At 62.5% G+C, this 27,814-nt stretch overlaps 1 protein-coding gene across 1 annotated transcript in view; it reads right to left on the bottom strand.

The window, feature by feature from the left end:
• Ablim2 (actin binding LIM protein family member 2) overlaps window positions 1-27,814 on the bottom strand; it is a 108,823-nt gene that overhangs the window by 62,116 nt on the left and 18,893 nt on the right. The window contains exons 3-6 of the mRNA XM_026395227.2: window positions 24,910-25,093; window positions 20,049-20,164; window positions 13,015-13,141; window positions 10,089-10,182 (exon numbers count right to left, since the gene is read on the bottom strand). Of these exons, the coding sequence (XP_026251012.2) occupies window positions 10,089-10,182; window positions 13,015-13,141; window positions 20,049-20,164; window positions 24,910-25,093 (521 nt within the window). The remainder of the gene's footprint in view (window positions 1-10,088; window positions 10,183-13,014; window positions 13,142-20,048; window positions 20,165-24,909; window positions 25,094-27,814) is intronic.

Here is a 27,814-nt window from a genome sequence, read left to right on the forward strand (position 1 = left end):
AGGAGGGGCACAGGAGGGGCATGGGAGATGGATGAAGGAAGAGGGCAGGAGCGAGCAGGCAGCGTGCCCCCGGGGGAGGCCGGGGTGAGAGATGATGAGCGGTGATGTTGGTGATGTTCTTCTGGAGGCTCTGATTCCTCAACTTACTCAATTAGCAATCTCTATTTTTATAATTCCTAAAATCCATGAAACCCGATTATAAATGTCAATACTGACACAACCTGAACAGATCACACGAGCATAATGAGATCTGGCTTATTTCTGCATGAATCACACCAAAATATTATGTTCACTGTTACTCGTGGTGACCATGTGCTGGCCTCAGGCGAGGCGGGCAAGCCAGTTGCTGAAGGCGGAGGGACGTCCCCAAGCTCCATTCTTACCTGAAATGGGAGGCGGCTGGTGCCCACCACCCAAATGTGAACCTATGATGTCTCTGTCCTGCAAGAGCGACTGAGGAGGGCACTTTCAGCCTCTCCCCTCCCTCCCTGACCCGGGCCTCTCCCCGCAAACTGGAGAGGAGCCCAGGTCACCCCGTGTGGGGCCCCGTGTGGCCAACCAGCGAGGCCCACTCAGGGCTTTGGGCAAAGGACCCTCTCCAGGCACCATGAGGGCCCCACCCTCTTCCTGCTGGCCGTCCATCCCCAGGCCTCTGCGCTCGCTGTCCTTCTTTCTCCCCCAGCTGCTGCCCGGAACGTTCTCTCCTCGTTCCCACACCTCTTCCTCGAAAGCCCTCCCTGACTTGGTCCCTGACTTGGTCCCTCCCACCCGGTTCACGCTGCTCGCCATCACCCTATAGACGGTGAGCCTCCGACAGGGCACCTGGGCCTCTGGGATCACCAGTGGCCTGCTCTTCTGGTCAGAAGGCTGCACCACAGTGCCTGGCCAGAGGGTGATCAGGAGGTCTCAGTGGCTCACACGGTGAGTGGTCAGAGGTGCCCACTTCCCAGGCATGAATGTGAGAGGGAAACCGCTCTGCATTTCAGAAGCAGAAGTTGACTGCTGTCGACTGGTGTCACCACTGATGACACGGAGCTCAGATGGAAAGCCCCTCCTTCCTGCACAGTCTGTGACCTCTGGCCTTCCTTGCATCCACCCCATCCAGGGGCCCCCATGGCTTTTGCCACAGAACTTCTGGGACAGCTGTTCGAGGGGGGGGGGTGCGTCCCCCAGGGCAGAGGCCTGCATGGGTGGACGCTTCTCAGCAGCAGAGGCCATGTCGCGACAGCCGGCGAGGCCTGTGGAAGCAGGTCATGTTCTGGATTGTTCTAGCCCTGCTGTGCCCGTGAGGTGCCTCATCAGCCCCTTCCCACAGGAGACACTGCGCAAGGACTGGCAGGCGGGAGGTGGGATCAGAGCCACCGCCCCTGAGCACACGCACGCAAGCCGTGCCCACGGGCACTCGATCCCCAGACTGGAGGCCCTCGACCCCGGGGTTCAGGTCCAGCCTCAGAGCCACGCCGCCTCTCGCCTGGGCAGACATCGTGGAGGCACACACGGAAGACGACAAGACAAGGACAGACCCTGTTCTGCCACCGCCAAAGCGAGGCCAAAACTGGCCCACACTGTCAGAGTCGGATGGGACTGCCTTGGGGGAAGGGACCGGACAGGGGCCCATGGACATCTAGGGCTTGTCATGTTCTCTGTCTGTGTCTGGCTCCTGGTGACATGGGTGTCTCCAGTTTTCAAACATTCATCAAGCTGCACGCTTCCCATTTGAGTGGGTTCTCCTCGTGTGCAAGTCACACGCCGTGTGCGTCACCACAGTGGCTCAAAGAGCTCACAGAAGAGCTCACGGGCCAGACCATTGGGCGAGCACAGGCAAGGCCACAGGAGCCCAGGCTTGACACCAGAAGCATGAGCAAAGAGAAACCAAATGAATTAGAATCCAACGAGATCCAAAACTCTTGTTCATTGGAGGACATTAGCAGAACAGTGAAAAGACAAATTTTAGGATAAAATATTTGCGAATCAAAACCTGATCAGGGCACAGTGTCCACGATACCGTATCACTGCCACTCAACAAGAAGACAACCCAACTGAGGAAGGCAGTCCCCAAACAGAGACTGAGATATCAACAGGCACCTGGACGGGGGTCCGGCATCACTGCCATTAGGAATGCAGGTCCAACACCGGGAGGCTGCAGGAGTGACCGCAGGCAGGGACAGCTTGAGGGTGGCGAGGTGTGGGGAAAGCGCGCCGCGGCAGGGTGAGGTGGTGCAGCTAACGCGGCAGGCCCAGGCGGCCACCACACGGCCACCCGCGGCTTCATCATAGGGACCAGAAATCTACTCCCTGGCCATGAGGGAAAGTGAAGAGGAGGGAGATGGAGGACGTGACAGATGTCCACTGCAGTGTGACTCAGGTAGCAGAAGGGTCCAGCCCTGGAACACCCGTGGGAGATGGCACAGCGGCAGGAGGGACGCAGCACTGACCCGTGCTGCAGACGGGTGGGCCGTGGGACCCCCGAGGGGGAGAAGCTTGCCACAGATGGCCACGTGAGAGGGGTTCTGACCCCGGGGGCAGAGAGCCACTGTTCCCATATGTAGGTCCAGGTGAGGGCTGTCAGGTGCCCATGTCACACAGAGCAGCCAGCAGCACAGGACCAGGCAGCCAGCGCGCAGACCCCGCCTCCCCTCCTCTGCAGGAGGAGCCAGGGACTCCCTCCTCCTGGCCACAGGGAGGACAGGCCAGCCCCCGAGGCTCACCAGAGCAGGCCCTCCTCCCGGCTCAGCCAAACACAGGACCTGACGAGGGCCCTTCCACGCCTTGCCCACCGTGCCTGCTGCTGCCCTGCGTCCTCACAGGGTTCCGCGGGGTCCAGGGTGGGGAGCTCCAGGGTCCGCCCACTGCGCGCTGGCCTCAGGTTCAAGGCTTCAGATTCCTTTCTGAATTTCCAGAACTGAATTCAGACCCCGAAAGAGCCCATCGCCACGGTGCAGAGGGAGGGTGAGACTCACGGAGAAGAAAACCAAGATTCGCTCCCAGGTCACTCCACCTAAGAGCATTTGACGGCAGGTGGCTCAGAACCCCCAAGGGCTCTTTGGTTGGTGCTGGGAGTTGAGCCCAGGGCTGCGTTACCCTGACCACATCTCCAGCCTTTAAGGTCTCACCACATTGCTTGGTTGCCAAGTTGCTGAGGATGGCCTTGAACTTCCATCTCCCTGCCTCGGCCTCCCAAGTCACAGGGACTACAGGCGAGTGCCACCGTGCCCAGCCCCACAGGGCTCTTCACCCTGAGACCCTGTGGGAGCAACTGTTCCAAAGAAGAGCCTGACTCCTGCTGCGTCCCGCAAGCCCTGGGAGGGGCTGCACCCCTCCGGGACCCTCCGTCACCCTGTGAGCTTCCCCTTGCAGCCCCACCCCTGTGGCTCGGCTCGCCAGAGCATCGCCAGGACCATGCATGGCCATCGGCTGGACCCTGCCCGCCTTTCTCCCTGCCTCACTCCATCCAGGACAGAGGCTCTGGGAAGCTGGCCATGTCCACTCATCGTCTACTGAGCCACAGGCCATGCCCAGGAGAGATGTCCACTGAAGGTGCTTGGAACAGAGGATGCAGGGCTACCGGTCACTCGTACACAGTCCCTAAGGTCAAAGGGTGCTAATGGAGTGCCTTGGGAAGAGCTGAGCAACCCAGGCCACGGGCAGTGTCCACACGTGCCACCCAAGGACTGCAGCCTGAGCCCTGACATCCCTCAAACACAGGGCCAGGGACACAGCCGTGAACGGTGTGTCAGGGGCCTGGGGCCTCGCTGCACCACAGGTCAGGCACGAAGTGGCACCGGAGGAAGGCCAGGAGGAGTGCTCGTGTGGGCTGTGTCCACTGCATGTGCTGTGTGCCTGTGCGTGCCCGTCTGTGCCTGCTGTGCACCTGTGTCTGTGTGTCCCTGTGTCTGTGTGTCTGTGTGTTGTGTCTGTGTGTCCCTGTGTCTGTGTCTGTGTGTCCAGGTCTGCTGTCTGTGTTGTGTCTGTGCGTCTGTGTGTCCCTGTGTCTCTGTGTGTGTGTGTGTCCAGGTCTGCTGTCTGTGTGCCTGTGTGTTGTGTCTGTGTGTCTGTGTGTCTGTCTGTGTGTCTGTGTGTCCCTGTGTCTCTGTGTGTGTGTGTGTCCAGGTCTGCTGTCTGTGTTGTGTCTGTGTGTCTGTGTGTCCCTGTGTCTGTGTGTCTGTGTGTCCAGGTCTGCTGTCTGTGTTGTGTCTGTGTGTCTGTGTGTCCCTGTGTCTGTGTGTCTGTGTGTCCAGGTCTGCTGTCTGTGTGCCTGTGTGTTGTGTCTGTGTGTCTGTCTGTGTATCTGTGTGTCCCTGTGTCTCTGTGTGTGTGTGTGTCCAGGTCTGCTGTCTGTGTTGTGTCTGTGTGTCTGTGTGTCTGTGTTGTGTCTGTGTGTCCCTGTGTCTGTGTGTCTGTGTGTCTAGGTCTGCTGTCTGTGTTGTGTCTGTGTGTCTGTGTGTCCCTGTGTCTCTGTGTGTGTGTGTTTAGGTCTGCTGTCTGTTGTGTCTGTGTGTCTAGGTCTGCTGTCTGTGTTGTGTCTGTGTGTCCCTGTGTCTCTGTGTGTGTGTGTCTAGGTCTGCTGTCTGTTGTGTCTGTGTGTCTGTGTGTCTGTCTGTGTGTCCCTGTGTCTCTGTGTGTGTGTGTGTCTAGGTCTGCTGTCTATGTGCCTGTGTGCCTGTCTGTGTGTCTGTGTTGTGTCTGTGTGCCTGTGTTGTGTCTGTGTCTCTGTGTGTGTGTGTGTCCAGGTCTGCTGTCTGTGTTGTGTCTGTGTGTCTGTGTGTCCCTGTGTCTGTGTGTGTGTGTCTAGGTCTGCTGTCTGTGTGCCTGTGTGTTGTGTCTGTGTGTCTGTGTGTCTGTCTGTGTGTCTGTGTGTCTGTGTGTTCCTGTGTCTCTGAGTCTGTGTGTGTCCAGGTCTGCTGTCTGTGTTGTGTCTGTGTGTCTGTGTGTCTGTCTGTGTGTCTGTGTGTCTGTGTGTTCCTGTGTCTCTGTGTGTGTGTGTCTAGGTCTGCTGTCTGTGTGCCTGTGTGTCTCTGTGTCTGTGTGTTGTGTCTGTGTGTCTGTGTGTGTTGTGTCTCTGTGTCTGTGTGTCTCTGTGTGTTGTGTCTGTGTGTCTGTGTGTGTTGTATCTGTGTGTCTGTGTGTGTTGTATCTGTGTGTCTGTGTGTGTTGTGTCTGTGTGTCTGTGTGACTGTGTGTTTTGTGTGTTGTGTCTGTGTGACTGTGTGTTGTATGTGTGTGTCTGTGTGTGTTGTGTCTGTGTGTCTATGTGTTGTGTCTGTGTCTGTATGTGTTGTGTCTGTGTGTCTGTGTGTCTGTGTGACTGTGTGTTGTGTCTGTGTGTCTGTGTGTTTCTGTGTCTGTGTGTCTGTCTCTGTTGTGTCTGTGTGTCTGTGTGTTGTGTCTGTGTGTCTGTGTGACTGTGTGTTGTGTCTGTGTGTCTGTATGTGTTGTGTCTGTGTGTCTGTGTGACTGTGTGTTTTGTGTGTTGTGTCTGTGTGCCTATGTGTTGTGTCTGTGTGTCTGTGTGTTTTGTCTGTGTGTCTCTGTGTCTGTCTCTGTGTTGTGTCTGTGTGTCTGTGTGTCTCTGTGTCTGTGTGTGCAAAATTTGAAAGGATCCCTTCCAGTGCTAAGCGGCCTGGGTGGTGGCATTTGCAGGCGTGATTTGTGTCTGGGCTGATAAGCAGGTTCCCCGAGCGTGTCTTTAGTTAGACGTCCACTGTAAGGTGGGCGCATGGGGAGCCGCCTCGCTGTCCTTGGGAAGCTCTCTGCGGATCGGAAGGACATAGCTTGTTTTCTGCCAATGATAAGTCACACCTGCTTAGGGACAGTGCCCCCAACAAGACAGGAGGAGGCCAGCCATGAGCATCCTGGGGTCGCGGAGGTGTGATCCTGGACTGGAGAGAGTGGAAGTGGCCGCCTGACAGGGCGGGGCAGCCTGGGTGGCCCCTCTCTGCAGAGGCCACCCACCCTAAGGACCCAGCCCCCAGCCAGGGAGGGACACTGAGTCCAGCCAGGGAGGGACGCTGAGTCCAGCCAGGGTCTGCAGGAAGGAATGGGGAGGCCAGACGAGGGAGGAAGAAGCCAGGAGGCCCAGGGAGGGGGCATTAGCCAGGGGTCCCAGAAGGACGGGCGCTGGGCGTCATCACCATGGAGACAGAATCAGGTACCCATGCTGCACCAGCAAGCAGGGGCGGGCGCGGGGCTCCAGGGTCGAGGGAGGGCGCGTGAGGAAGAATCCGCCCCCATCTGCTCCCTCCCTGCCCATGGGGGGCACCCAGCGGTGCTGAGCACAGAGAGGTGACCTGCCTGAAGGAGCCGGCCCCCCACAGCGCTGACTCCCCTCATTCCACACTCTGCCCTCACCCAGCTGCAGCCTGGGGTCACCACGGGCTGTCTCGGCGACGCCACCAGCCCAGGCAGCTCTGCTGGGGCAACGCCAACCCTCCCCGGAGCCACCCAGCTGCAGCCTCTGCCAGCAGCAGGGCTGCCCCCCCGACCTGTGCTCTCAGGCCAGGCCCCGGGAGTCCCTGCTGTCCATCCTAGCCAAGAAGGAGGGGTGCAGATACCAGCCCCTCCAGACCCCAGACGACCCCAGTGTGGAGCAGCCTCCTTCAGACGGAACCCAGAGACGCAGGACGAGGAGCCTCCATACTCAGGAGGAAGCGAGGAGGCTGGGGGGGGGCGGTGGGGAGGGAACCACCAAATGCACATTTCACGGCCGGCTGCTGGCGCTCGGCGCTCAGGATGGCACTGTGCCCACCACACACAGCCCAGCGAGGACTCCTGTTGCTGGGGGAGCCGGGATGCTCTCCTGCTCACTCCAAGGACAGGACGGCCAGGGGCACCCACAAGCCTCTTAGGTGGCACAGGGGGGTAACAAGTGTCCCCAGGGGCCTTGGGCCCAATGGAGCCGACCCATGAGCTCACCCCACTGCCCAGCACGGCTCCTGTGAGGCCCCTCCGCCCCTCCACCCCTCCAGGTGCCTGGCCAGGTCTCCTACCTGCACGGTGTCCTGGCACCTCAGCCCAATCCCGTGGCCAGTGCGGAGCCCTCACCCCTCCCCCATCCTCCCAACTCCGATTTTTTTCCAGATCTGTCACTTGCTCCTGCTGCTCTGCAAAAGCCCGCTGTCACCAGCTGGGTGCCAGCCCCGTGGCGGCTCCTTTCTGCGGAGCCCAGCTTGTCTCCGCCTGCAGCTCCCGCCTCGCACCGCCGAGGAGGATGCTCGGAGCTCTGCAGAGCCTGCGGCTCCCCACGCCGCCCTGCAGCTCGCCGCCCAGCAGAGGCAAGAACAAAGCAGGTCCTCCCGGGGCACCTCACCCTCCACTGCTGACAAGGAGGAGTCCAGGCCTGGCAGCACAGGGTCAGAAAACCCAGAGGGCCCCTCGGGACACCAGAGCCCAGATCCCACATGTGGCCCAGGAGTACTTCAGTCCACCCTGAGGGGCCGGCTGGTGGCCTGAGGTCAAGGTCCCTCCCCATCTGTCACCATAGAGCACAGGGAGCTGGGCCACGGCACAGAAGATGCCCCGACTCCTGACTGTGGCCAGCTCAGGGGCAGCGCTGCTGGGGGAGGCGGGGCAGGCAGGGGGGCTCGCCAGGGCCTGACCCTGTCTGGGGCAGGGCTGCTGCCCGATGTTAGGGAGCTGGGCTCCTGCTGTCAGGCTCCTGGACCTGGAGCAACAAGCGAGCCCAGGGTGCACGAGGTGTCACAAGCTGGAGACAGGATTAAGTCCGTGCACGGGCAGAGGCCATGTGGTGGGGAGGTGGCCAGCCTCACGTCCAGCTCTGCCTCCTGCTCATAGGGGTCCTGGCCTGGCACGCGTGGGGGATTCCTACAGCTGGCTGAGCTCCAGGGCCTCTGCATTTCAGAGAGGGTCAGCCAGGTGAGCCTGGAGGTGCCCAGTGCCCAGGCCACTTGAGAGGAGGGAGGGGAAGGCCCGAGGTCCTCAGAGAAGGGGAGCGACAAGACTGGTGCGGGAGGTCTCCAGGCAGCTGTGGAGAGAGGAAGGAACTGCAGGCCAGGCTGCCCAGTGGGGTCGGCTTTCAATGGGAGACACTGCAGCCACCTGAAAGCCATGGGGGCCGGGAGCCTCGGGTGGGCAGGGGAGGAGGATGGGAGGGTAAGGCCCCAGGGAACTGGGAGGTGCAGGACCCGGCACAGGAGGGGTCCTTGGGGGAGGAGACAGGATGGGTCATCTGTCTACATCTGGAGGGTAGGAATATTGGCTATGATTGCTGCCCAGGAAGACACTTCCGGAACTCAGGGCAGACAAAATGGCAGTCTCACGGTAAGAAGCACTCCCAGGAGACAGCAGGGAGACCCCGAAACCCCAGCAGACCCAGTGTACAAAGGATGGTTGAAATGCTAGAACATTGCACAACTCAAAGTGACAAGGGACACTTGGCCCCCAGGAGTTGAAAGCCAGGCACTTTTGACACAATTTGCAATTGCTTTCCAGAACTTTCCAACTCACAGGTTTGACCCAGCTTCTACATTTCTGTGAATTCCTCTGAAGGAAAATTGGAAATGCAAACAGAACCTTATAACAGAAAACGAGTCCAGCTGCAGACTCTGTATTTGCAGTGGGACTGGAGGGCGCCCCTGTGGACCACAGTCAGGAGCCTGGCCAGCCCTGGGGCAGCCGTGTGGCGGGTACGGTGCCGCGTGGTGTTAAAACACGTGCCCTGCGAGGGGGGTGTCAGCATTACCCGGTGGGACGGGAGCCAGTCACGGAAGATCTTGAGGCCATCTGCATGGAACATGGTCAACAGGGGAGCCCTCGGGCACAGGGGACTGGTGGTCACCGAGGGCTGGCGGCACAGGGAAGGACAGCCGAAGCCTAAGGGGCTCTTTTCAAGGTGATGAGAGCATCCAAAATGGGCCTGGCCACCCCGAACGTGCCTGTGCCGAGCTGGACACCTCAGGGGGCGTCACATCTCAACAAAGCTGCCCGAGGTCCGGAACACCAGACAAACACTCCAGATCACGTTCTAGCCACACGGACATGTGGTAACGGGGACTCTGAGTTGGAAATCACCATGACATAATATTGCAGTGACGGCTTGATGTCAACCGAATCACAGAAAGAAAACACGAGGAAGGGAACCAGAGACCTGGGCAGGGACACGTTGTGGTGACATTTTCTGTGCTTCATGCTGTCCTTGGCTTCAACAAACCTTCTCCTATGGAAGGGTGAGTCCTAAATCCATCCTGGGTCCACTCAGCAGAGGGAGACCTCTGTGTGGTGGGCTGTTCCCAGGTGGGTGAGGGAGGGCTGGAGGAAGGAGCAGCTGGAATGAAGGTAGCTGAAGCCCCTGGGCAGTCCTGCCTCATCCCCTGGAGCCCAGAGCCCGGCAGGAACAGGGCACTGGTGCAGAGGCTGGGGAGGAAGGCGGCTCAGCTCTGCAGGGCGGGCTCCCGGTCACCTGCTCCCTGCAGCCCCACGCCAGCCCCAGCTCATCCTCTGCCCTGCTCTCGCTGGAACCCCAGGGCTGCCCCTGTGCTTCTCGTGAGGGCTCCCACAGCCCCTGGCCTTGCCCAGCCCCTTCTTCTTCCCTGAGCTGGTCATTCCAGGGGCCACTGACCACCATGGGCTGGAGAGTCCGCCCTCCTGCCAGTAGGCAGCACAGAGCCCAGGAGGGGCCGCAGGGTGTGCTGGGCTGGTGATTGGCTGGACGGGGAGTGGAAACCTAGGCTGTACACGTGCCTTTCACACCAGGAACGTGCCACCGCCCGCCACCCAGATCAAAGCACAGCCTGCCAGGCCTGGGAGTGTCCCCTCCTGCAGTCACCATGCAGGCTGCCTGCCCGTGGCCACTCTGCCTCCTGCGGGGACATAGTCCTGCGGAAGGGAGGGGCACCACACCTGTCTTCAGGGCTCAGTCTCGCTGCCCTCACCTGAGTCCCAGGCTGGACGGGAAGGCTGGGCCAGGAGAGCCCAAGGTCTCCCCAGTGGGCCCTGGGAAGTGGCACACACGAGGCTCCCCAGGAGGCCTGCGGCAGGTGGGAGTGGAGCCGGGTGTGGAGGTCGGGGCTCATGGAGGGCTGGGTGGGGTGGATGGGCCCGAAGCCCAGCCCTGGCCGCGGGCCGCTGCTTACCTCCAGCACGCGCCCCGTGATGTACTTCTCACAGGTGTCGCAGCGGATGCCGAACTTGGCGTGGTAGTCGGTCTCGCAGTAGGGCAGCCCATCCCTGCAGAGAGACGGAGGTCAGGGCGGGCGGGGCCCCCAGGATCCCAGGATGCGACTACCTTCACGAGGGGCCCACGCCCAGCAGCAGTGCCTCCCTGGGAGCGTCCCCAGGAAGGTCCGGCTGGGTTCTAGCAGGTCATTCCTGTAAGATGACCACGAAGGCCACCCACTGCACAGAGCCCCCTTCCTGGGCAAGCTGTGAGGAAGTCCAGAGGTGTGTCCTCCCCTCTGTGCACCGGGCTGTGGGTGGCACGGGAATTCAGTGTGGATGGAGTGGGACCATCATTCTGGGAGCTGCTCCCAGGGCCGCTTGTTCCAACTCTGCTTCTGCTTTAAGTGGGCTACAGGAGAAGAGCCAGTGGGCAGCCGAGCAGGACGGCCGTGCCGCTGTGAGTCCTGGGCCATCTGTGGTCCGCTCTGCCCTCATCAGACACAAGCCTTACGGGCAGGGGAGGGATGGCTCAAGGTGGCACTGAGGTTTCCAGGTGGCCATGCTCAGTGTGGGAAGGTGGGATGGCAGGTGGGAGAGGGACTTGGGCTCAACCCCAGGCCCATCTGTGTGGCCCTGGGCAAGTCACTTAACCTCCTGAGCCTCAGCTTCCCCACGGAGAAAGGGGAGAAATAATAGTAAGGAGCACTTAAGAGGTCCTGGCCAGCGTCCAGCACTGGGCCGGTACTTGCTCAACAACTGCCAACCAGAGCTGTCCTCCCAGCCACAGGCTGTGGCCCAGGAGGAGCTGGGCATGAAGGTGACTGGGAAGAGGGGCACCTGCCACTCCAAGGTGGGCCCCTCTCCTGCACCACCTGGCTGTTCTTCTGACCTCAGCCTTGCACCCCAGTGACGAGGGCACCTCCTCCCTCCACTCCCTGGCCCTCCGCCAGGCCCACGGGTGCTCATGGGGGACATAGCCAGGGCTGCATCCCTCTGTGATGGTCTGTGCCTGGGCCTTGAGTGGGCCACCTCTGGGGGAAGAGGGACGGCCCTTCCTTCCACCAGGGGAAGAAGAGCCGGGTCCTCAGGATCCGTCTCCCGAGGCTGCCGACCGCAGGGCCCCCATCCGACCCCACAGTGGGTGTGTCTGAGCCAACTCTGCAGGTTCAAAGATGACGTCTCCATGGCAACCCACGCCTCCTCCCCCTGAGTTCCGAGACACGCTGGAGGCTGCTAAGTAACGCCAGCGTGTGGGTGAGCCGGCAGCACTGCACGGGGGTGGCGGCCTGTGCAGGGCTGGGCACCGTCGGCCATTGCACTCAAGGGGCCCTGTGACTCCCGCTGGTCCACCTCGGGCACTCCCACCTGCCCTGGACGGAGGCTCAGCTCTGTGAGGGGGCTCTGCCTTAAGACGCTTGACCTGGAGGTCACAGCAGTATGTGCTGTTGTGAGAGACGAGACGGGCCCCGTCCCCCCAGCCAGTCCCCACGGTGATGTCTCGGGATGGGGGCAAGGTCAACCAGGATGTTGGCATGGCTGGCCCGTGGGCCATTTGGATTCCTTGTAGCTGCTCTCCTGTGTGTGTGTGTGTGTGTGTGTGTGTGTGTGTGTGTGTGTGCGCGTGCTCACTTCATTCTATGTCTTGGGTCATGGGACTTTTCCACTGGTCATTCCACACGCCACTCCTGGCCCCGAGAGCATGAAGAGCTACCACTGACTGGGAGGTGCGGGCAGAGGACCCTGAGCCCAGGACGGGCCTGTCTGCCCTGGGAGGCACTGTCCTTCACGGGTTGCCCCCGCGCTTTCTCGCCTACACGGTGGGGGGCTGCCTGCTTCAGTTTACTGGTCCCCAAGTAAAATCGCACCCTGGCCCGGAGGTCTTACTAATGCGCACACTGCAGTGACACAGCCATGGAATGTTTACAGCAGCTCCCTTCACTACAGCCACTTTGGAACCCCCCTAGGAGCCCTGCAAGATGAAAGGACCAAGACCATGTGGCACATATACACATGGAATATTACCCAACCTCCAGGAAGAATGAGGTGGGGGCATGGGCAGGTCAACGGCTGGAACTGGAGACTGTCAGGCCAAGTCTCATGCCCATCCCAAAAAACCAAAGGCCGGGTGTTCTCTCTGATCCGCAGATGCTGACTCACAGGGGGAGGGGGGTTCCCCAGGCTGGACAGGAGGAGTGGGGGACAGAGAGGGGGGTGGGAATGGGAAAGACAGTGGAATGAACTGGACCTCACTCTGTGTTCCTATATGAACACACGACCAGGGTGACCACATCATGTACAACCACAAGAATGGGGAGTTACATCCAGGATGCGTCCAGGTACACGCTACTCTCACACGTATGCCTCCTGGCAACTAGCCCCTCCCTGGCCATGAGAGCCCCAGGAGGTGCCCCAGGGCCTAGGTAGAGCCAGGCCCTGCCCCCTAACAACCTAACAGCTCCTTCCCCTAACCCTGTTGGGGGACACTGCCACCAGGGCTGGCAGCCCCGAGGGCCCTACTCTGCAGAATTCAGGGTGTGTGGCCCTGGAGTCCCAACCCCGACCACCAGGACAGTCCTCCTTTCCTGTTCCTGTGGCCGGCATCTGCTGACCGTGCATTGTGCTCACGGGTGTCCAGCTTTGGAACATCCAGGTGCCCGGGAGGTGGAGGGCCATGGCCAGGGACAGAGCGCGAGGCCTTGACAAACCCGTTCCCGACCAGCAGAGGGAGCTGGAGCCTCTACCACCATTTGAGGAACCAAGGATGGGCCAGGAGAAGCTGGGCTGGGGGACAGGTCAGGTGGGCTGTTTCCTTACCCCCAGTGGGGAGGTCGCTGCAGGAGGGGGACACGCAGGGCAGCAGCCCACAGCCCGGCCCCCGAGGGCTCCGGCCCGGCCACTTACTTGCTGATGTACTCTGCGTCCAGGAGCTTCCCGCAGGCCTTGCACTTGAAGCAGCCCAAGTGCCAGTGCTTGTCCAGAGCCACCAGGGCCTGGCCGTTTTTGATCTCTGAGCCACAGCCCCCGCAGCCTGAGGAAAGAGCAGAACACAGACATCCTCACATGGGGCCCAACACCACCAAGGGTCCTGGACCAAGAGTCCTGGAGGTGACCTGGAGGCACCAAGGGCACTCTGGCTGCTCCCAGACCCTGGAGCAGGCCAAAGAAAAAGGGCAGTGGGCAGCCCTGCTGGCTCGAGGGAGGCCCGGCTGCCCTGGCTGACGGAGGCGGGAGAACGAGGGTGTTCTGGTTCCGGGGCACCCCCTGGGGGACGCAGGGCTGGGAGCAGGGGAGCCAGAGCCGGACATGGGCCTGCCTTCCAGAAGGCCAGAGCCACCTCCACAGCGTCCATGCAGACAGGGGCACGGGGTGGGAGCCTGGCATCTCCCCAGGCCCCTCCCCTGGAGGCAAGACGCTGAGGCCCGGGAGGCAGCGTGCCCCCTGGAGGGAAACGGGCTGCACTGCAGAGGACTGGGCACCCCGGCAGAGTCTGGCTGTGCACTGAGGTGTGCAAGGTGGGCAGACGGAGCTGCCACGGCCTGAGGGACCCCAGTGCAGGTGGCTCCTGGGCTCAGCTCTTGCCTGTGGGTCCCTCCCAGGAAGCCCCTCCCATCCCCAGCTCCTGCTGCCACAGTCTACAGCGCCTGGCACAGCACGCCCTGCGCGATGTCCCATTCTACCCGGGGACTCTGCCTGGGCCCAGCGGGCTCTGCACTGGCCTCGGGCCTCCTCCCCCTGCAGCCTGACCCGTGGGCTCCCACGGTGGCTGCTGCTCTGCACCCTGTGGCCAATGGCCTGGTCGGGGCCCTGGCCGGCCTCCCCGTGTTGCCTTCCCTCCCAGCCAAGCTGCCCGGGCCTCTGTGCCTGGCCCCTCACTGCACCAGATGCTCAGGCCCCTCCTCCAGTGAGCTCTCACCTTGGCCCCACGTCACTGTCACTCATATGGTTTATTGAGGACGAGTGGGAGACTCAGCAGGGGGAGCTGGGCAGAGACTGGCAGCATGAGCCCACACGGGGGAGGGGGCAGTGCCCAGGGGCGTGTGACTGTGTAGACACGTGTGTGTGTGTGTGTGTGTGTGTGTGCAGGTGTGCGTGGGGTGTGTCGTGTGAGCGTGTGCACAGCCATAGTGCAGGGGCCCTGGTATCCACAGGGCTTGGTTCCAAGACCCCTGAGGAGACCGAAGTCCACGGTGTTCAAGCCCCTGACGGGTGGCACCCTCCCATGTGCCGAACACCTGCAGACCACCCGCAACACCTGGTGCGTGACAGTGCCTCGTGGACCACACTGGTGAGAGAAAGGCCCCTAGTGTTGAGCAACAGTGGTTCACGTGGTCCGACCCAGGTGGTTGCCACCGTGGGGTGGAACTAGGCACAGGGCCGAGTGGACACGGGTGTGTGCACCTCTGCCTTTGTGTGCAGGAGGGTCTCTGTGTGCAATGTTGTCTCTGTGTGTCTCTGACGACGTCTGTGTGTGCACGTGTGTCTATGCACACGTGTCTGCAGGTGTGAGTGTGTCTGAGGGGCTCTTGTTTTGTACGTGTGCGTATCTGTGTGAGAGTCTGGCTGTGCATTGAGGTGTGCAAGGTGGCCTTGGGGTCCTGTGAGGGCAGACAGGGGCCACCACGGCCTGAGGGACCCCAGTGCAGGTGGCTCCTGGGCTCAGCCAGCTGGCTCAACAGGGAAGAATGTGGCTCCAGGTCCAGACAGACCTGGTGCAAATCCTGGCCCACCACTGCAGGGCCACTCTGGGCAGGGGCCCTTCCCCTTGAGGCCTGTTTCCTGGGGGACAGGCTGTGATGTCGGCAGTCACTGCCCAGCTCAGATAACAGCACAGCTGGCCTGGCACCATGGCTGCCCGGCCCTCAGCTCAGTCAGGGCCAAGCAAGACCCACAGGGTCTGGCATGCAGTGGGCTCAGGCTGCTTGGCACGAGTCTTGTTATGCTGACGGATATGCTCAGGGCCTGAGTCACTGCTTTGAAGAATAAAGCGAACCCACCCCCACTACACTGCGGCTCAGGCTCTTCCTGAGTCAACGCTCTGCTCCATCCACGTGCAAGGTTGGAAACAAGTGAAGAGACTTAACCCAGGACCAGACCCCGAGGGAGGGGGCTCAGGACACTGGAAGCCCAGGCCAGCCAGGCCTGAGAAGCTCGGGTGAAGGAATGAATGGAGGCAAGGTGGGGGGACCCTGTTCAGGTCCAGGGGCAGCAGAGCTCAGAGCAGACACCTCTCTGGCTGCAGACGCATGTGGCCACCGGCATGTTGGTCCAGGGCACGCTGTGGGAGCTCCATGTCAGAGGCTCTCCGCTGGGGTGATTTGTTCTCAGGGAACAATGACAATATCTGGCGACCCCAGGGGTGGGGCTCCCGCCATCTAGAGGTAGGGGCTGGGATGTGCTGAGCCTCCTGCTGTGCACAGGGCAGCCCCCCATCACCTGGCCCCAGATGCTCGCTGTGCTAAGGCTGAGGACCCCACGCTGAGCCCTGGTTGGCATCGGTGTGTGATGGGAGAACAGGGAGACTGCACACCAGGCAGCAGTGCGGGGCACAGGCAGCCTGGGGCAGGGTGGGGGATGTGGACCCTGAGCCAGGCTGCCCGGGCCCAAGCCCAGCTGTGCCCCTCCAGCTGTGGACCACCGGGAGTCACTTGATCTGGGTCCCAGTGAGAGGAGGACACCCTTGTGGAGTGGCAGCACTAGCCTCCTGCAGGGCAAAGACAGGTGCAGCCCAGGCGCGAAGGACACACCTGGTGAACCACAGATGGTTGGTCCTGCTGCTGAGGCCGGACGGTGCTTGGTGGGGCCCAAGACACCACCCCCTTCCCACTGCGCCAGCAGCGTGCCCGCCCCGCCCAACCTCCAGCTCCTGGGGGCTGCCTCCATTTCTCTTCCTGAGCCCAGTGGAGGGCCCAGAGGCTCTGGGCACATTGGACATGGACCTGACAGCCTGTCCCTCACTCCTCCCTGGCCACCCGGGGGGAGCACTGCTATCAATGAGCAGTGACTGTAGAGACCAGGGGGAGAGAGGGACGTCGCCATGGAAACCTCAGCCATCTGCACACATGTGGGGCTCAGCAGGGCTCTGCGTGGCTCCACCAGGGACGGAACAGCCACATGTGACCTACGCTGCCCCAGGCTCAGCCACAGTTTGGCCTTAGAGTGCAGTGGGCCTGCGGGGCACCCCCAGAGTTGGCCGTCCACCTGCCATGCCCCAGGCCTGGCTCTGCCACCTGGAGCAAGGGGCTGGGGCTGGGCTCTTCCTGATAGGAGCCTTCTAGAACCTTCCAGTTCCTGGTTCCCCTTAAATGGTCTTTCTTCCAGAAGAGGGCACAGGGTTCAGGCCCTGGTCCTGCCCGTGAGTCCTACAGGGACCAGGATGTGCTGGGTGGTGTCCAGACCCTCGCCTGGGACCTCAGAGGGTGGGCTCTGACCCCCACCCCCTCCACCTGTGGCCCCCAAGTCTAGCAGGGTCAAGGTGACGGGGCTTTGTCCCTGTGTTGGGCCTGAGCTGGAAACAGGGGCCTGCGGAGCCCAAGGCTCATGGTGACTGAGAAGTGACCAGCTGGCCCGAGAACTCCTCTGGCCATGGTGGAGTGAGAGGGGCGGAGCGTGGCTGGCACGGGCCACGTGTGCTCAGGCCCAGCCCTGACGTGCTACGGGTCCTCACCAGACGGGCGCAGCGGTGACTGCCCATGGTGGGTGCAGGGCCTGGGGAGGAGCAGAGGGGGCCTTGCCTCTGGAGTCATTGTCCCTGACTTCACGGATGGCTGCAGGTGGGCTGTGCCCCATTTCCCAGGGAGCCTGGCACCAGGCCACCCTGCTGGGGAGGGGCTGGGGCTCCAGGTCCTGGTCACCACCCTCTTAGAAAGCCAAGCTGCACAGCCTCCCACCAAGGAAGACGCAGGGCTTGTAGGTGCCGTAGGTGCCAAGGCCCAGGCGGCACAGACCCACCCCTGGAGAGAGCACTCGCGGCCCCGTCCTGGGCCTGGCCGCCAGCTCTGCACAGCCCCTTCCTGCCCCTCCACCCGACACCCTCCAGCCTGGCTGCAGAGCCCGAGGGTGGAGCTACAGGGCTGGGGTGGCCAAGCCTCAGCCCAGTCCTGGGGCTTCTCAGCGTGGACAGAGCTGCTCCCATCCTGCCCTGGGTTGAGCCCCTCTGGACCACTGCCCAAACCTCTGCTGGCCTAGCCACCCTACGGCCTAGAGAGGGAAGTGGCTTCATGGATCAGAGGTCTGTGAGGGTGCGTCCACCAGGCAGCCAGGCTCAGGCCAGCTCTGGTTGGCCCAGTGGTGGCCTCATGGAGCATTGCCTGTGACCAGCACCTGACCAGACCTGGACAGAGCAGGGCTCCCAGGACAGGGACACCCTCCACGGGGCATCACGGGGAAGCCTGCAGTGCCCCTGCCCAGGAGAAAGCCCCGGTGTTCCCCTGTTGCTAAGCAACAGGCTCAGGACCACGGATTCAGGCCTGCCTCTGCCCAGCCCGCCACTCTGCCCTCCCCACGAGGGCACCAGAATGGCAGCCGGGGCTTTTCTCCCCTCAGAACGCTGCCTGGTCAGACTCGCCCCTAGCATTCAGGACTGCCCTGGCCCTCGCTCACGCAGTTACCGCCGACATACCACAGAACACCTTGGCGTGGCCACCTGGGTCCCGTCTCCCAAGCGCCACCCCACCCTCGCCCCCACAGCAGCCCGTCCCCCCACATCGTCTGGTGGTGTCCATGTGTCCGCAGGTTCCCAGGCTTGGTGACCTCCCTTCGTGCCCATTGCTGTGGCTTCAATATTGGCGACTTCCAGGTCCCCAGGGCCACAGTGTTAAGAGGCGAGGACCTTGGGAGGTGAGGGCCTGCTCTGGGGAGTGGGACTGGCATTGGGTAAAGGGCTGCAGGCTGGAGGGACCTCGCCCTTGGCCCCTGGGAAGCAGGGCAGCCCTGCCAGACGCCAGGGCTTGCGCTTGGCCACCGGCCTCCACGACCCGAGAGGGAGTTTTGTTCTTTGTAGATTCCCAGCCTCGGGCAGTGTGTCACAGCAGCACAAATGGACTAAGACGCCATCCACTGGAGTTCTGCCTGCGTCCCACGGGTCAGAACTGAGGCCACTTCCTGGGAGACCGCTGGCCACAGAGAGCCGAGCCCACATGCCCTGGAGTTAAAGGCCTTACCCGCAACCTCAGGCCCTCAGTCCTGGTGGCATGCCCACACCTGGAGGAGGGAAGAAGTCTCCCTGCAGGGCACTGTGGGGCAAGAGGCGAGGGACCCTTCAGATGACAATACAGGAGCCTGGGACTGTGATTCTGATTCTAGGTACAGAAGAGGGTAAGTTCAGTGTTCTTCCATGAACGGGGGAAGGAGCAGGTTTTATTATCAGACCACCCTGGGGGCCAGGGGAGCGTGTGTTTTTTGAAATTGCACAGTTGGTTGGGTGTGGTGGTGCACACCTCTAATCCCAGTGCCTCAGGAGGCTGAGGCAGGAGGATGTGAGTTTGAGGCCAGCCTCAGCAACTTAGTGAGGCCCTAAGCAGCTTAGCAAGACATTGTCTCAAAAACTAAAAAGTGATGGGATGTGGCTTAGTGGTGAAGCACCCCTGGGTTCAATCCTCAGTATTATATAAAGGGAAAAAAAGGAAAAATGCATGGTTGATATTTTACGATGAATTTGCTCTTAGGAAGGTCGTTGTTCGCCCTGAGTGCAGGAATCCTTCACGCCAATAACTTTCTCCAATAACATTTTTAAAATTTTTTCTTTTAGAATTTTTTTAGTAGTAGATGAACACAATACCTACATTTGTTTATTTTATGTGGTGCTGAGGATGGAACCCAGTGCCTCACACATACAAGGCGAGTGCTCTGCCACTGAGCCCCGGCCCCAGCCCTAATCACATTTTTTTTAATCTCAAAATAACCCTCAAAACAGTGATCTGTGGCTGGGTTTTCCCTCTTGCTTTGGCTGCCAGGAAGCACTGGACCAACAGTTCAGACGAATACCCTCCTTTTAAGGCTTTGCCCAGATCTTTTGACTTCTATTTGGTTTAGTCATAATGTTCCTATCCATGAAGACAATCTGGAAAGCTCCACCCTCCAGGACCCGGCTGGAGAGAAACTTCTGAATGGAGCACCATCCGAGCGAGCCCCAGAGCATCAAGCACACCCCGCCGGGTCTCTGAGCGCCTCCTGCCCTCTGGGTGAAACCAGGAGGCTGGGGCGCGGTGGCCTCTGCAGGCTCCACCCAGCAGGGAGCTGGGGAGACAGGGTTGGGGCAAGGCAGGAGGTGGGCGTGGGGGCTGCCTCTGGGAATCCAGAGAAGGCCCACCTGGGTCCCCATCCCGAGATGTGGCCCTGCCTTGGGGACACCACTGTGACCACAGTCCCAGGCTGGGCTCAGAACTCTGCTTCTTTAGCGGGGGCCTGCAGCAACATGGCACAGGCTGGGTGCCCTGTCCCCTGGTGCCTTGGTCCCTCCCAGGCCCGTCCTGCTTCTTGCCCCAGAAGACCATCCAGACTGCGAGAGGCCACCTCGCTCCACCCCATCTGCACTCTGTGACACCGCTGGCACTTGTCCCTTTACGGTGATGACCGCCTGCCTCCTCACTCAGGAGGGATGTATTGAGCACCCACTGCATACGCGCCTGGCCCAGTCTGGGTGGACTGGGGACCTGAGAGCCCTGGAAGCCAGGGCAGGAGGGGAGCTGGGGTGAAGGCTGCCGGGGAGGACGAGGAGGAGGCCGGGAAGGCCTCCTGCAGGAGGGGGTTGGAGGCACCCGGGAGGGCAGAGCCGGGCACAGGCTGGGTGGCAGCGGGGCCTGGGCTTCCCAGCCTGGTGCTGCCCTATACGTGCCCACCGCTGCCCACTGTGGCTACTCACATGCTGGGTCCCTGTGTGGCCCAGCCTGTCCCCCTGCCACAGAGGCCACCCCTGTGTGCCCCGAGCGTCCACTTACTCCGGAGGCCCTGGGACAGGTGCACGCTGCTGCCCAGCGCCGTGGGCAGGGAGCACTTCTGGCACACGCATTCCTTGCCATTGAAGGTCACTCGGTCCCCGGGGGGAAAGGGGAGCCTGAAACAAGAGAGCCCATTACTGCCCAGGCCCCTCCTGCCCGTCTGTCCTGGAGAGCTGTGCCCGGAGCATGGCAGGCGCCACGGGCCGCGGACGCAGGGCCTCTCCTCCAGGCACCATGGCGTCCCCGTGGGGGGCTCAGGTACCGCTGACATGTTTCCACGTCTGCATGAACAGGGAGGGCGGAGCTGCCCACGCCCTGAAGAGAGCTGGCTGGTCAGCCCGCCTGGACCTCTGGGCTCCATGGCCACCCAGTTCCACCCTGGTGGCCGCAGTGATGGGCCACTGCTGCTGAGCCCATGCTGGGTGCCCGCCCCCTCCCGTGGGCTGTGGCCTGGCCCTGTCCCCTGTCTTCGTCTCACCAGCTCCAGCCCAGCCACCCCGGCGGCCACGGGGACGTTTGGGAAGCACGAGATGCCACAGTCCCCACTCTGTGGGGCCGACGTTCATTCAGCAGGTGTGTCTTGGGTCCTCATTCAGCTCGTCCCTGTCCTTGGGGACCGCGTTCATGTGTGGCTGGGCCGGGCCACGGTCCACAGCCCCCTCACCCCCTCCGCTACCCTGAAGCCCCTGCGCTCACCCTCCCGTCAGAGCTGTGCTCGCCCCAGGGTCTTAGGTCTTGCAGGCCCCAGAATGGGGACTTGGGACTGAGTGGGGCCCTCACAGTCACTGGTGTGATCTGTGGGAGTCTTTAGCTGTGGAACCTGGAACAAGTCACTCAACATCTCTGTGCTCGTTTTTCGTCTGCAAAATGGAACTAACACAACCCATTACAGCCATCCGCCAACAGCCCATCGGCTGACGTCGTTGGGCAGAGCTGGCCGTGACTGGCCTGGGAGGGGCTGGATGCAGGGCAGCTGCTCCTACAAACGTGGGTCACTGATGAGACGCGTCCTGTGGGTGCACGCCCACCTGGCCCCGGGGAACACCCACGGCCCCATGGCCTGCTGCCCCTCATGCTACATCTGTGGACCTCCCTGCCCAGGAGCCGCACAGCGCCCCTTGCTGGACACGCGTGTCCTGCCCCTCGCCACCAGCAGTGACCGGCGCGTGCATTTCCCTGCTGTCTTCTGACTTGGCGCCTCGTCAGCCTGGCAGCCTTCCTGGGCAGGTGGCGGCAGCGACCCCAGGGCCGGGGGTCTAGAAGGCCTTTATGTGGCCTCCGTCTTACGTGGGAGCCCCTGTGGGTGCCGTCTGTGGGAGCCATCTGTGGGTACCATGTGTGGGAGCCCCTGTGGGTGCCGTCTGTGGTGCCTCTGTGGGTGCCACCTGTGGGTACCATGTGTGGGAGCCCCTGTGGGTGCCGTCTGTGGTGCTGTCTGTGGGAGCCCCTGTGGGTGCCGTCTGTGGTGCCGTCTGTGGGTGTCGTCTGTGGATGCCATCTATGGTGCCGTCTGTGGGTACCATGTGTGGGAGCCCCTGTGGGTGCCGTCTGTGGTGCTGTCTGTGGGTGCCGTCTGTGGGTGTCGTCTGTGGATGCCATCTATGGTGCCGTCTGTGGGTACCATGTGTGGGAGCCCCTGTGGGTGCCGTCTGTGGGTGCCTCTGTGGGTGCCACCTGTGGGTACCATGTGTGGGAGCCCCTGTGGGTGCCGTCTGTGGTGCTGTCTGTGGGAGCCCCTGTGGGTGCCGTCTGTGGTGCCATCTGTGGGTGTCGTCTGTGGATGCCATCTATGGTGCCGTCTGTGGGTACCATGTGTGGGAGCCCCTGTGGGTGCCGTCTGTGGTGCTGTCTGTGGGTGCCGTCTGTGGGTGTCGTCTGTGGATGCCATCTATGGTGCCGTCTGTGGGTACCATGTGTGGGAGCCCCTGTGGGTGCCGTCTGTGGGTGCCTCTGTGGGTGCCACCTGTGGGTACCATGTGTGGGAGCCCCTGTGGGTGCCGTCTGTGGTGCTGTCTATGGGAGCCGTCTGTGGGAGCCCCTGTGGGTGCCGTCTGTGGGTGTCATCTGTGGGTGCCCCTGTGGGTACCATCTGTGGTGCCATCTGTGGGAGCCATCTGTGGGAGCCCCTGTGGGTGCTGTCTATGGGTGCTGTCTGTGGGTGCCATCTGTGGGTGCCACCTGTGGATGCCACCTGTGGATGCCGTCTGTGGTGCCATCTGTGGATGCCTCTGTGGATGCCTCTGTGGGTGCCACCTGTGGGTGCCGTCTGTGGGTGCCTCTGTGGGTGCCACCTGTGGGTGCCGTCTGTGGGTGCCACCTGTGGGTGCCTCTGTGGGAGACTCTGTGGGTACTGTCTATGGTGCCGTCCTTGGGTGCCGTCTGTGGGTGCCGTCTTTCTTGGCCCTCGCTGTATCCACACACCACACGATGCACAAGTCCGCGGGTTTTGGTGGGTTCCCAGCTGGTGGCACCACCATGGCCAACTCCGGGATGCCCCAGGGCCCTCCCTGCCTCCTTGGCTCCACCTGGACTGCAGTTCCCAGCTTCTCTCCTCCTCTCTGAGGACCCGTCCACTCTGTCCTGCCTGCACACCTGCCACTGGGGTCTGTTGCACCTCTGTGGACCGGGGAGGCCCCTCTTGTCACAGCTATGATTCTTGGTGGCCAACGTGGCTGTGAGGACGTGGTAAGTCTGGGGTTTGTCCTGTTTTGAGCACTTTGTGATCCTCGGGTTTGTGGTTCTCATCAAATTTGGAAATTTTTCATCTATTATTTCTGCAAGTGCGCTGTGGCCTCCCGTCCACCTGGGTGGATGGGCAGAGGGACCGGCAGGCAGGGGTGGGAGAGTCCGTCCCCTCCCTTCACCGGCTCTTTCCTGTCCCGAGTCGTCTTCTCTCTGAGCTGAGTCCGGAGCCCTCGGCTGATCTGTGCCCCCAAACTTCCTCTGTCCTCCTGACCCTCTGCTGGTTCCTCCCGGAGGTTTCATTTCAGGAACTGTGTCCTCACCTCTGCACCCCCTGGCCGCTTCTCGTCCCCTCCCTGGCCCTCCTGCATCTGTCCGCCCTTGCCTTCCCACACCGATGGTATCAGAGTCGTGGTCCAGGGCACACCGCACTGTCCTGCGGGGTCTGCTCCCTGGGTGTCTCCTTCTGGGGTGGTCACGTGTTCTAGTTTCTTAGGACCAGTGCATTTTGGGGTGCTGGACATCCCAGATTCTGGTTTTGTGGGCTGGATCTCATTTTCCTGCAGAGTGGGGGGCGCTGGCCGGGTAGGCCTGTCCACCTCAAGACCAGCACGATCCTCTGAGGCGGCCTTGGTAGGGGATGGCCATACTCCTCCTTCAGGGCTATTTTAGTCACACTGGTAAGTCCTGAGGTCCCTGCTGTGTCTTGGGGTTCAGCAGCTTGGAACTGGGATTTGCTGGGCCAGCAGCCACCTGGTCACTCCCTGCCCACCTCAGGCCACTCCCTCCGTGTGGCCATGGCTTGCTATTTGGCCCAAGCCTCAGAGGCGTCCTCCACAGGCCTCAGGCGGCCACGTGCTATGCTCTCCCCGCTGCCCTGCCTCCCCAGTCCTCACCCAGAGGACTCCACGCTCCGCCCAGCTTCAAGAGGCTGCTGGGCCGCGGCCAGGCCAGGGCCGCACTCTCCTTCCGGCAGATGTCACCCCACCCCCATGCCCGCCTGCTCTGGTGGCTGAAGCCAGCATACGGACAGGGTTTGGTTCCACCTTCTGCTTGTTTAGGTGGGTGAGGATCTCAGGCCGCGACGCCCGCGTGACCAGCACTGTCTGCTGCTATCTGTGAAACAGTGGATTATCCAGAGGGACCTCTCAGGCCACAGGGACTCGCCACCCTGGTCTCTAAGCCACACTCAGAACCACAGCCCAGACGAAGCCAGGCCTGCGGGCTGGGCCCACAGAGGGCCCTTTCAGGGACGTGTTCCTGCGTCCCCACTTCCCCTCGTCCCCATCCTCTGACAAAAGCTGACCACGTTCCCGCTGTGACCACAGGGAGTGTTGGAGCAGACGGCCAGTCCGTCCTGGGTGTGGTGCCACAGCGGGCAGGAAGCGGACCCTGCCTTCTATTCTCTCCTCTTTGTTTCCTAGAAATGGAACGTCCTCCCGGGAGAGCGCGGTCAGGCTGGCTGGGCAGCTGCCTGCTGGCTCCTGCTCGGCCCAGGGGCTGCAGCAGGCAGAGGGGAGCGGGGGCCCTGCAGCGGGGTGAGGACCCACCCTCTCCGTGGCCACCGTGCTAGCTCTGTGCCAGGCCCCGGGTGCCAGGGAGGAGTGAGACGCAGCCTCTGCCCTTCCCGGACCCCCGCCAGGCAGCCACAGCCACGGGCTGGAGAAGGGCAAGGTCCTGGAGCCAGGGGCACCGCACGGCATGCAGCGAGGGATGCAGGAGGGAGGGCAGGCGCCAGGGAGCGGAGCCTGCAGGAGGCGCTGGGCAGCGGAGACTGCAGGGCAGGGCCGTGCACCTGTCAGTCAGCAGGCAGCCTGGGCCTGGCACCCAAGGGTGCTGAAGGGACCGGTGGAGGGAACAGACCGGGAGGCTCCTCTGCCAGGCCAAGGGGCTCGGCTGTTCTCTTAGGGCCACGGGAGCAGCATGGCACAGGGAGCGAGGCAGAGGGGAGGGCAGGGTGTGGAGGCTTGGGAGTTTCAGTCTGGGTGGGGCAGTGGGAGGAGGAGTTGGGGTTCTGGGAAGAGGCCCCGTGCCTGTCGGGTGGGGTAGTTCTACAGATGGATGTGACAGGAGGGCTGCTGTGTGGCCCGACAAGTTGTTTGACCTCTCTGTGCCTGGCACAGGCTTGGGAGGTTGGCAGTGGGGGAGGAGGAAGGGCCGTGCCCAGGGGGCCACTCACCGGCAGACGGCGCACACAAAGCAGTCGGGGTGGTAGGTCTTGCCCAGCGCGGACACCACCTCGCCCTCGATGAACTGGTCGCAGCTGTAGCAGCGGGTGCCGTAGAGCCGCTGGTAGTCCTGGGAGCAGATGTACTCGCCCTGCCGCACGAAGAAGCCACCCTCGGCCAGGTCACAGCCGCAGGCTGGCGGGGACAGGCCAGGCGTCAGCAGGGTGACCCTCCCCAGGCCACAAGCATGGCACAGGCCTGGGTGTCGGGTCCCCTGGGACCAGGCTCCTGGCCTGGAGTGCAGTGGACGTCCCCACACGTGACCTCAGCCCAAAGGCCAGAAGCCTTTCGAGTGGACTTTGCTTACGGAAGCTCCCGGAAAGGGGCGCGCTCTCGGGATGAGAGGCGGGCTATCTGGGGGGCGGGGGACAGGCCAGCCTCTGTTCTGGCTGGGACAGATGGGGTGTCCACGTCCCCAGGGCCCCTCCTACACCAGGTGGGTGGTCTCCACACGCTGCACAGGGGACGGGTGACAGCCTGAGTTCCTACATGGGCCCGGCTCTGTTCTGGGCTAAGCCTGGGGGAGGACGGGCATCCTGCCCTGGCCTCCTTGTCCCCACACCCCACAGTGTGGCAGGCAGCACTGCGGGGAGGAGACGGGCTGCTTTGCCTCCTGCCACACCGGCTCCCCCTCTGGAGCTGCTGGGCCCGGGGAAGCCATTGTCACTAGGCAGCAGGGGCCACCCCAGGCAGCAGGGGCGCCCCTGCCCCGTCCCCCTCCAGGCCCGGGAGCGCTCGTGAGCCGTGTGCAGACTGGAGGGAGCAGCCTACTGTGTGCCCGGCTGACCCCGTGTCCCAGGGAAGCCCCTCAGCCCTGGGCCACCAGCTGTCCAGGCCCAGTGTGACAGCTCACAGCCCCCACCCCCGTCTGGAGAGCCAGGTGACCCGGGCAGCTCCTGTCACAGCCTGACAATGAAGGTGGGCCCACAGGCGGCCACTCGCCCCAGGCCTCCAACAGGTGGCAAAGCCGGAGGGAGTCCCCTGAGCCACACCTACGGCCCGTGCCCAGCGCTGGGCGGCAATGGCTCCAGCCTAGCTTGGCCGGCAGCACCCCTCCAGGGCATGCCTGTCCCTCTCCAGGGAGGGAGGCCTGTGCCCCCCTGGGCCTCTGCCTCCTCACAGGGAACACAAGGCTCCCGTGGCAGGGACGTCCTTGTTCCCATGCATCCCCCACTGAGAGCTGCGTCTGACACACAGTAGGTGCTCAGTGCGCAAGGGGGTGTCCAGGGGTGTCTCCGTGGCCAAGAGCCGTACCTGCTGCGCAGAGCAGTCTGGACCCAGAGCGGCCATTTCTCCACTAGGCTTCCCTGGGGAAGGGTGGCACGGGAACGATGCCCGGGGCAGGCACCAGACACAATAGACCTGAGACAGGATTCCTCAGGGCCTGGGCATCCCCAGCTGGCCGACCTGCTTTAGTTTGACAGGTAAGGTGCCCCCAGCCCCGGGATGGGCGTGACTGGGCCAAGTCACAACTGTCCTGTTCCTGTTGGCCAGTCGAATGGCCATGTGGGCCAGGAATGGCCAGCGAGTGCCGTGGTAAGTCTAGGGGACCTCAAGAAAAGGAGAAGGCCCTCTGCTGTACAGCCCCCGGCTGCTGGCCACCTGTGAGAGTGGCTGTTGGAGCCACAGCAACCATCTTGAGACCTTGAGGAGAGGCACCAGTGTCATGCCCAGATAGGACGTGGAAGAAGGGACAGTCAGGGTGGGGCAGGGAAGGAAGCTGAGTCCTGGTGACCCTGTTGGGTTGTTAAATGGACCCTGAGGTGGGGTGGGGCCCCTCCAGGTTTCACGTCAAGGTGTCACGTCCACGTTGGCGAGAACACCGTGAGCTGGCTCTCCTTCCCACCACCCCCAGCGCCAGGAGCTCGGGAACCTGTGTCCCCACGGAGCCTGGGCGACACGCCAGCCCAAGACCACGATGGCCCATGCTTGGACACACGGCTGTAAGCAGAGCTGGCAGGGACCTCCGTGGCTCTGCACGCCCGAGCAGGGGCACAGGGACCTCCTGGGCACACCCCAGAGCCAGCCTGGCACCTGCCCCTGGTCATGGGAGGCAGGTGGGGCTGGACTAGGCCCGTGTGTCCAGGCTCCTGCCCCCACTGCCACTGCTGTCCCCAGCCGGCCTCAGTGAGCCCCACCAACAGTGTGGCCGTGCTGGCCGGCCTCGCTGACCTGGTCGGCAGGAAGGGGCGACAGTGGTCCCCACCACCTGCCCGCCTGGGCCACAGGGGGATGGGCTGGCCAGGCCTGCTCCTCACTGCAGTCCTGAGGTCAGCTGGTGGGAACGCCTTTTACAGGACGTGTGTCCCCCTTCTAACAGCCTCTGAAGGGCCACCCGATGGGCTCCGCGTCTCAGAAACAGAGGGACGTCCCCTGCAGAGTCAGCAAGAGGGGTCCAGACAGGACCCGGAGAGCCCTCAGGAACAGAAGAACTGCTGGACTGTGGGAGGCCCGCGGGGGACGGCAAAGCCCCCGGAGCCCACGTCCCCTCATCCTGGTGGTGGAGGTGGCACCACGGGGACAGGAGCCTGGGTGCTGTGTGAGGTGACACTAAAGGTCTCCCTCCACCCGCCTCTGTTCCACGTCCCAGGAAGCTGTTCCTTGCAGGTGTGCTGGGGCCGCCGTTCCCCTCACTGTCCTTTCCAACCGCCCATCAGGGACGTCCCCATCACCGACTCTGACTCTGCTGCCTTGTTAGAGGGAGGGGGCGCGGGGAACAGGGTGCACCTGAGAATTGACGGGGCCCAGCTCAACCCTGGGCCCACAGCGGACGCCTGGATCCAGGTGACACCTGGGACTGGCAGGGATGGTTGCCCCCATGGATGGGGCCCTGAGGGGTGGGCTGCAGCCAGCCTC

Source organism: Urocitellus parryii, chromosome 10 (assembly GCF_045843805.1).
Source record: "Urocitellus parryii isolate mUroPar1 chromosome 10, mUroPar1.hap1, whole genome shotgun sequence".
NCBI classification, from domain to species: Eukaryota; Metazoa; Chordata; class Mammalia; order Rodentia; family Sciuridae; genus Urocitellus; species Urocitellus parryii.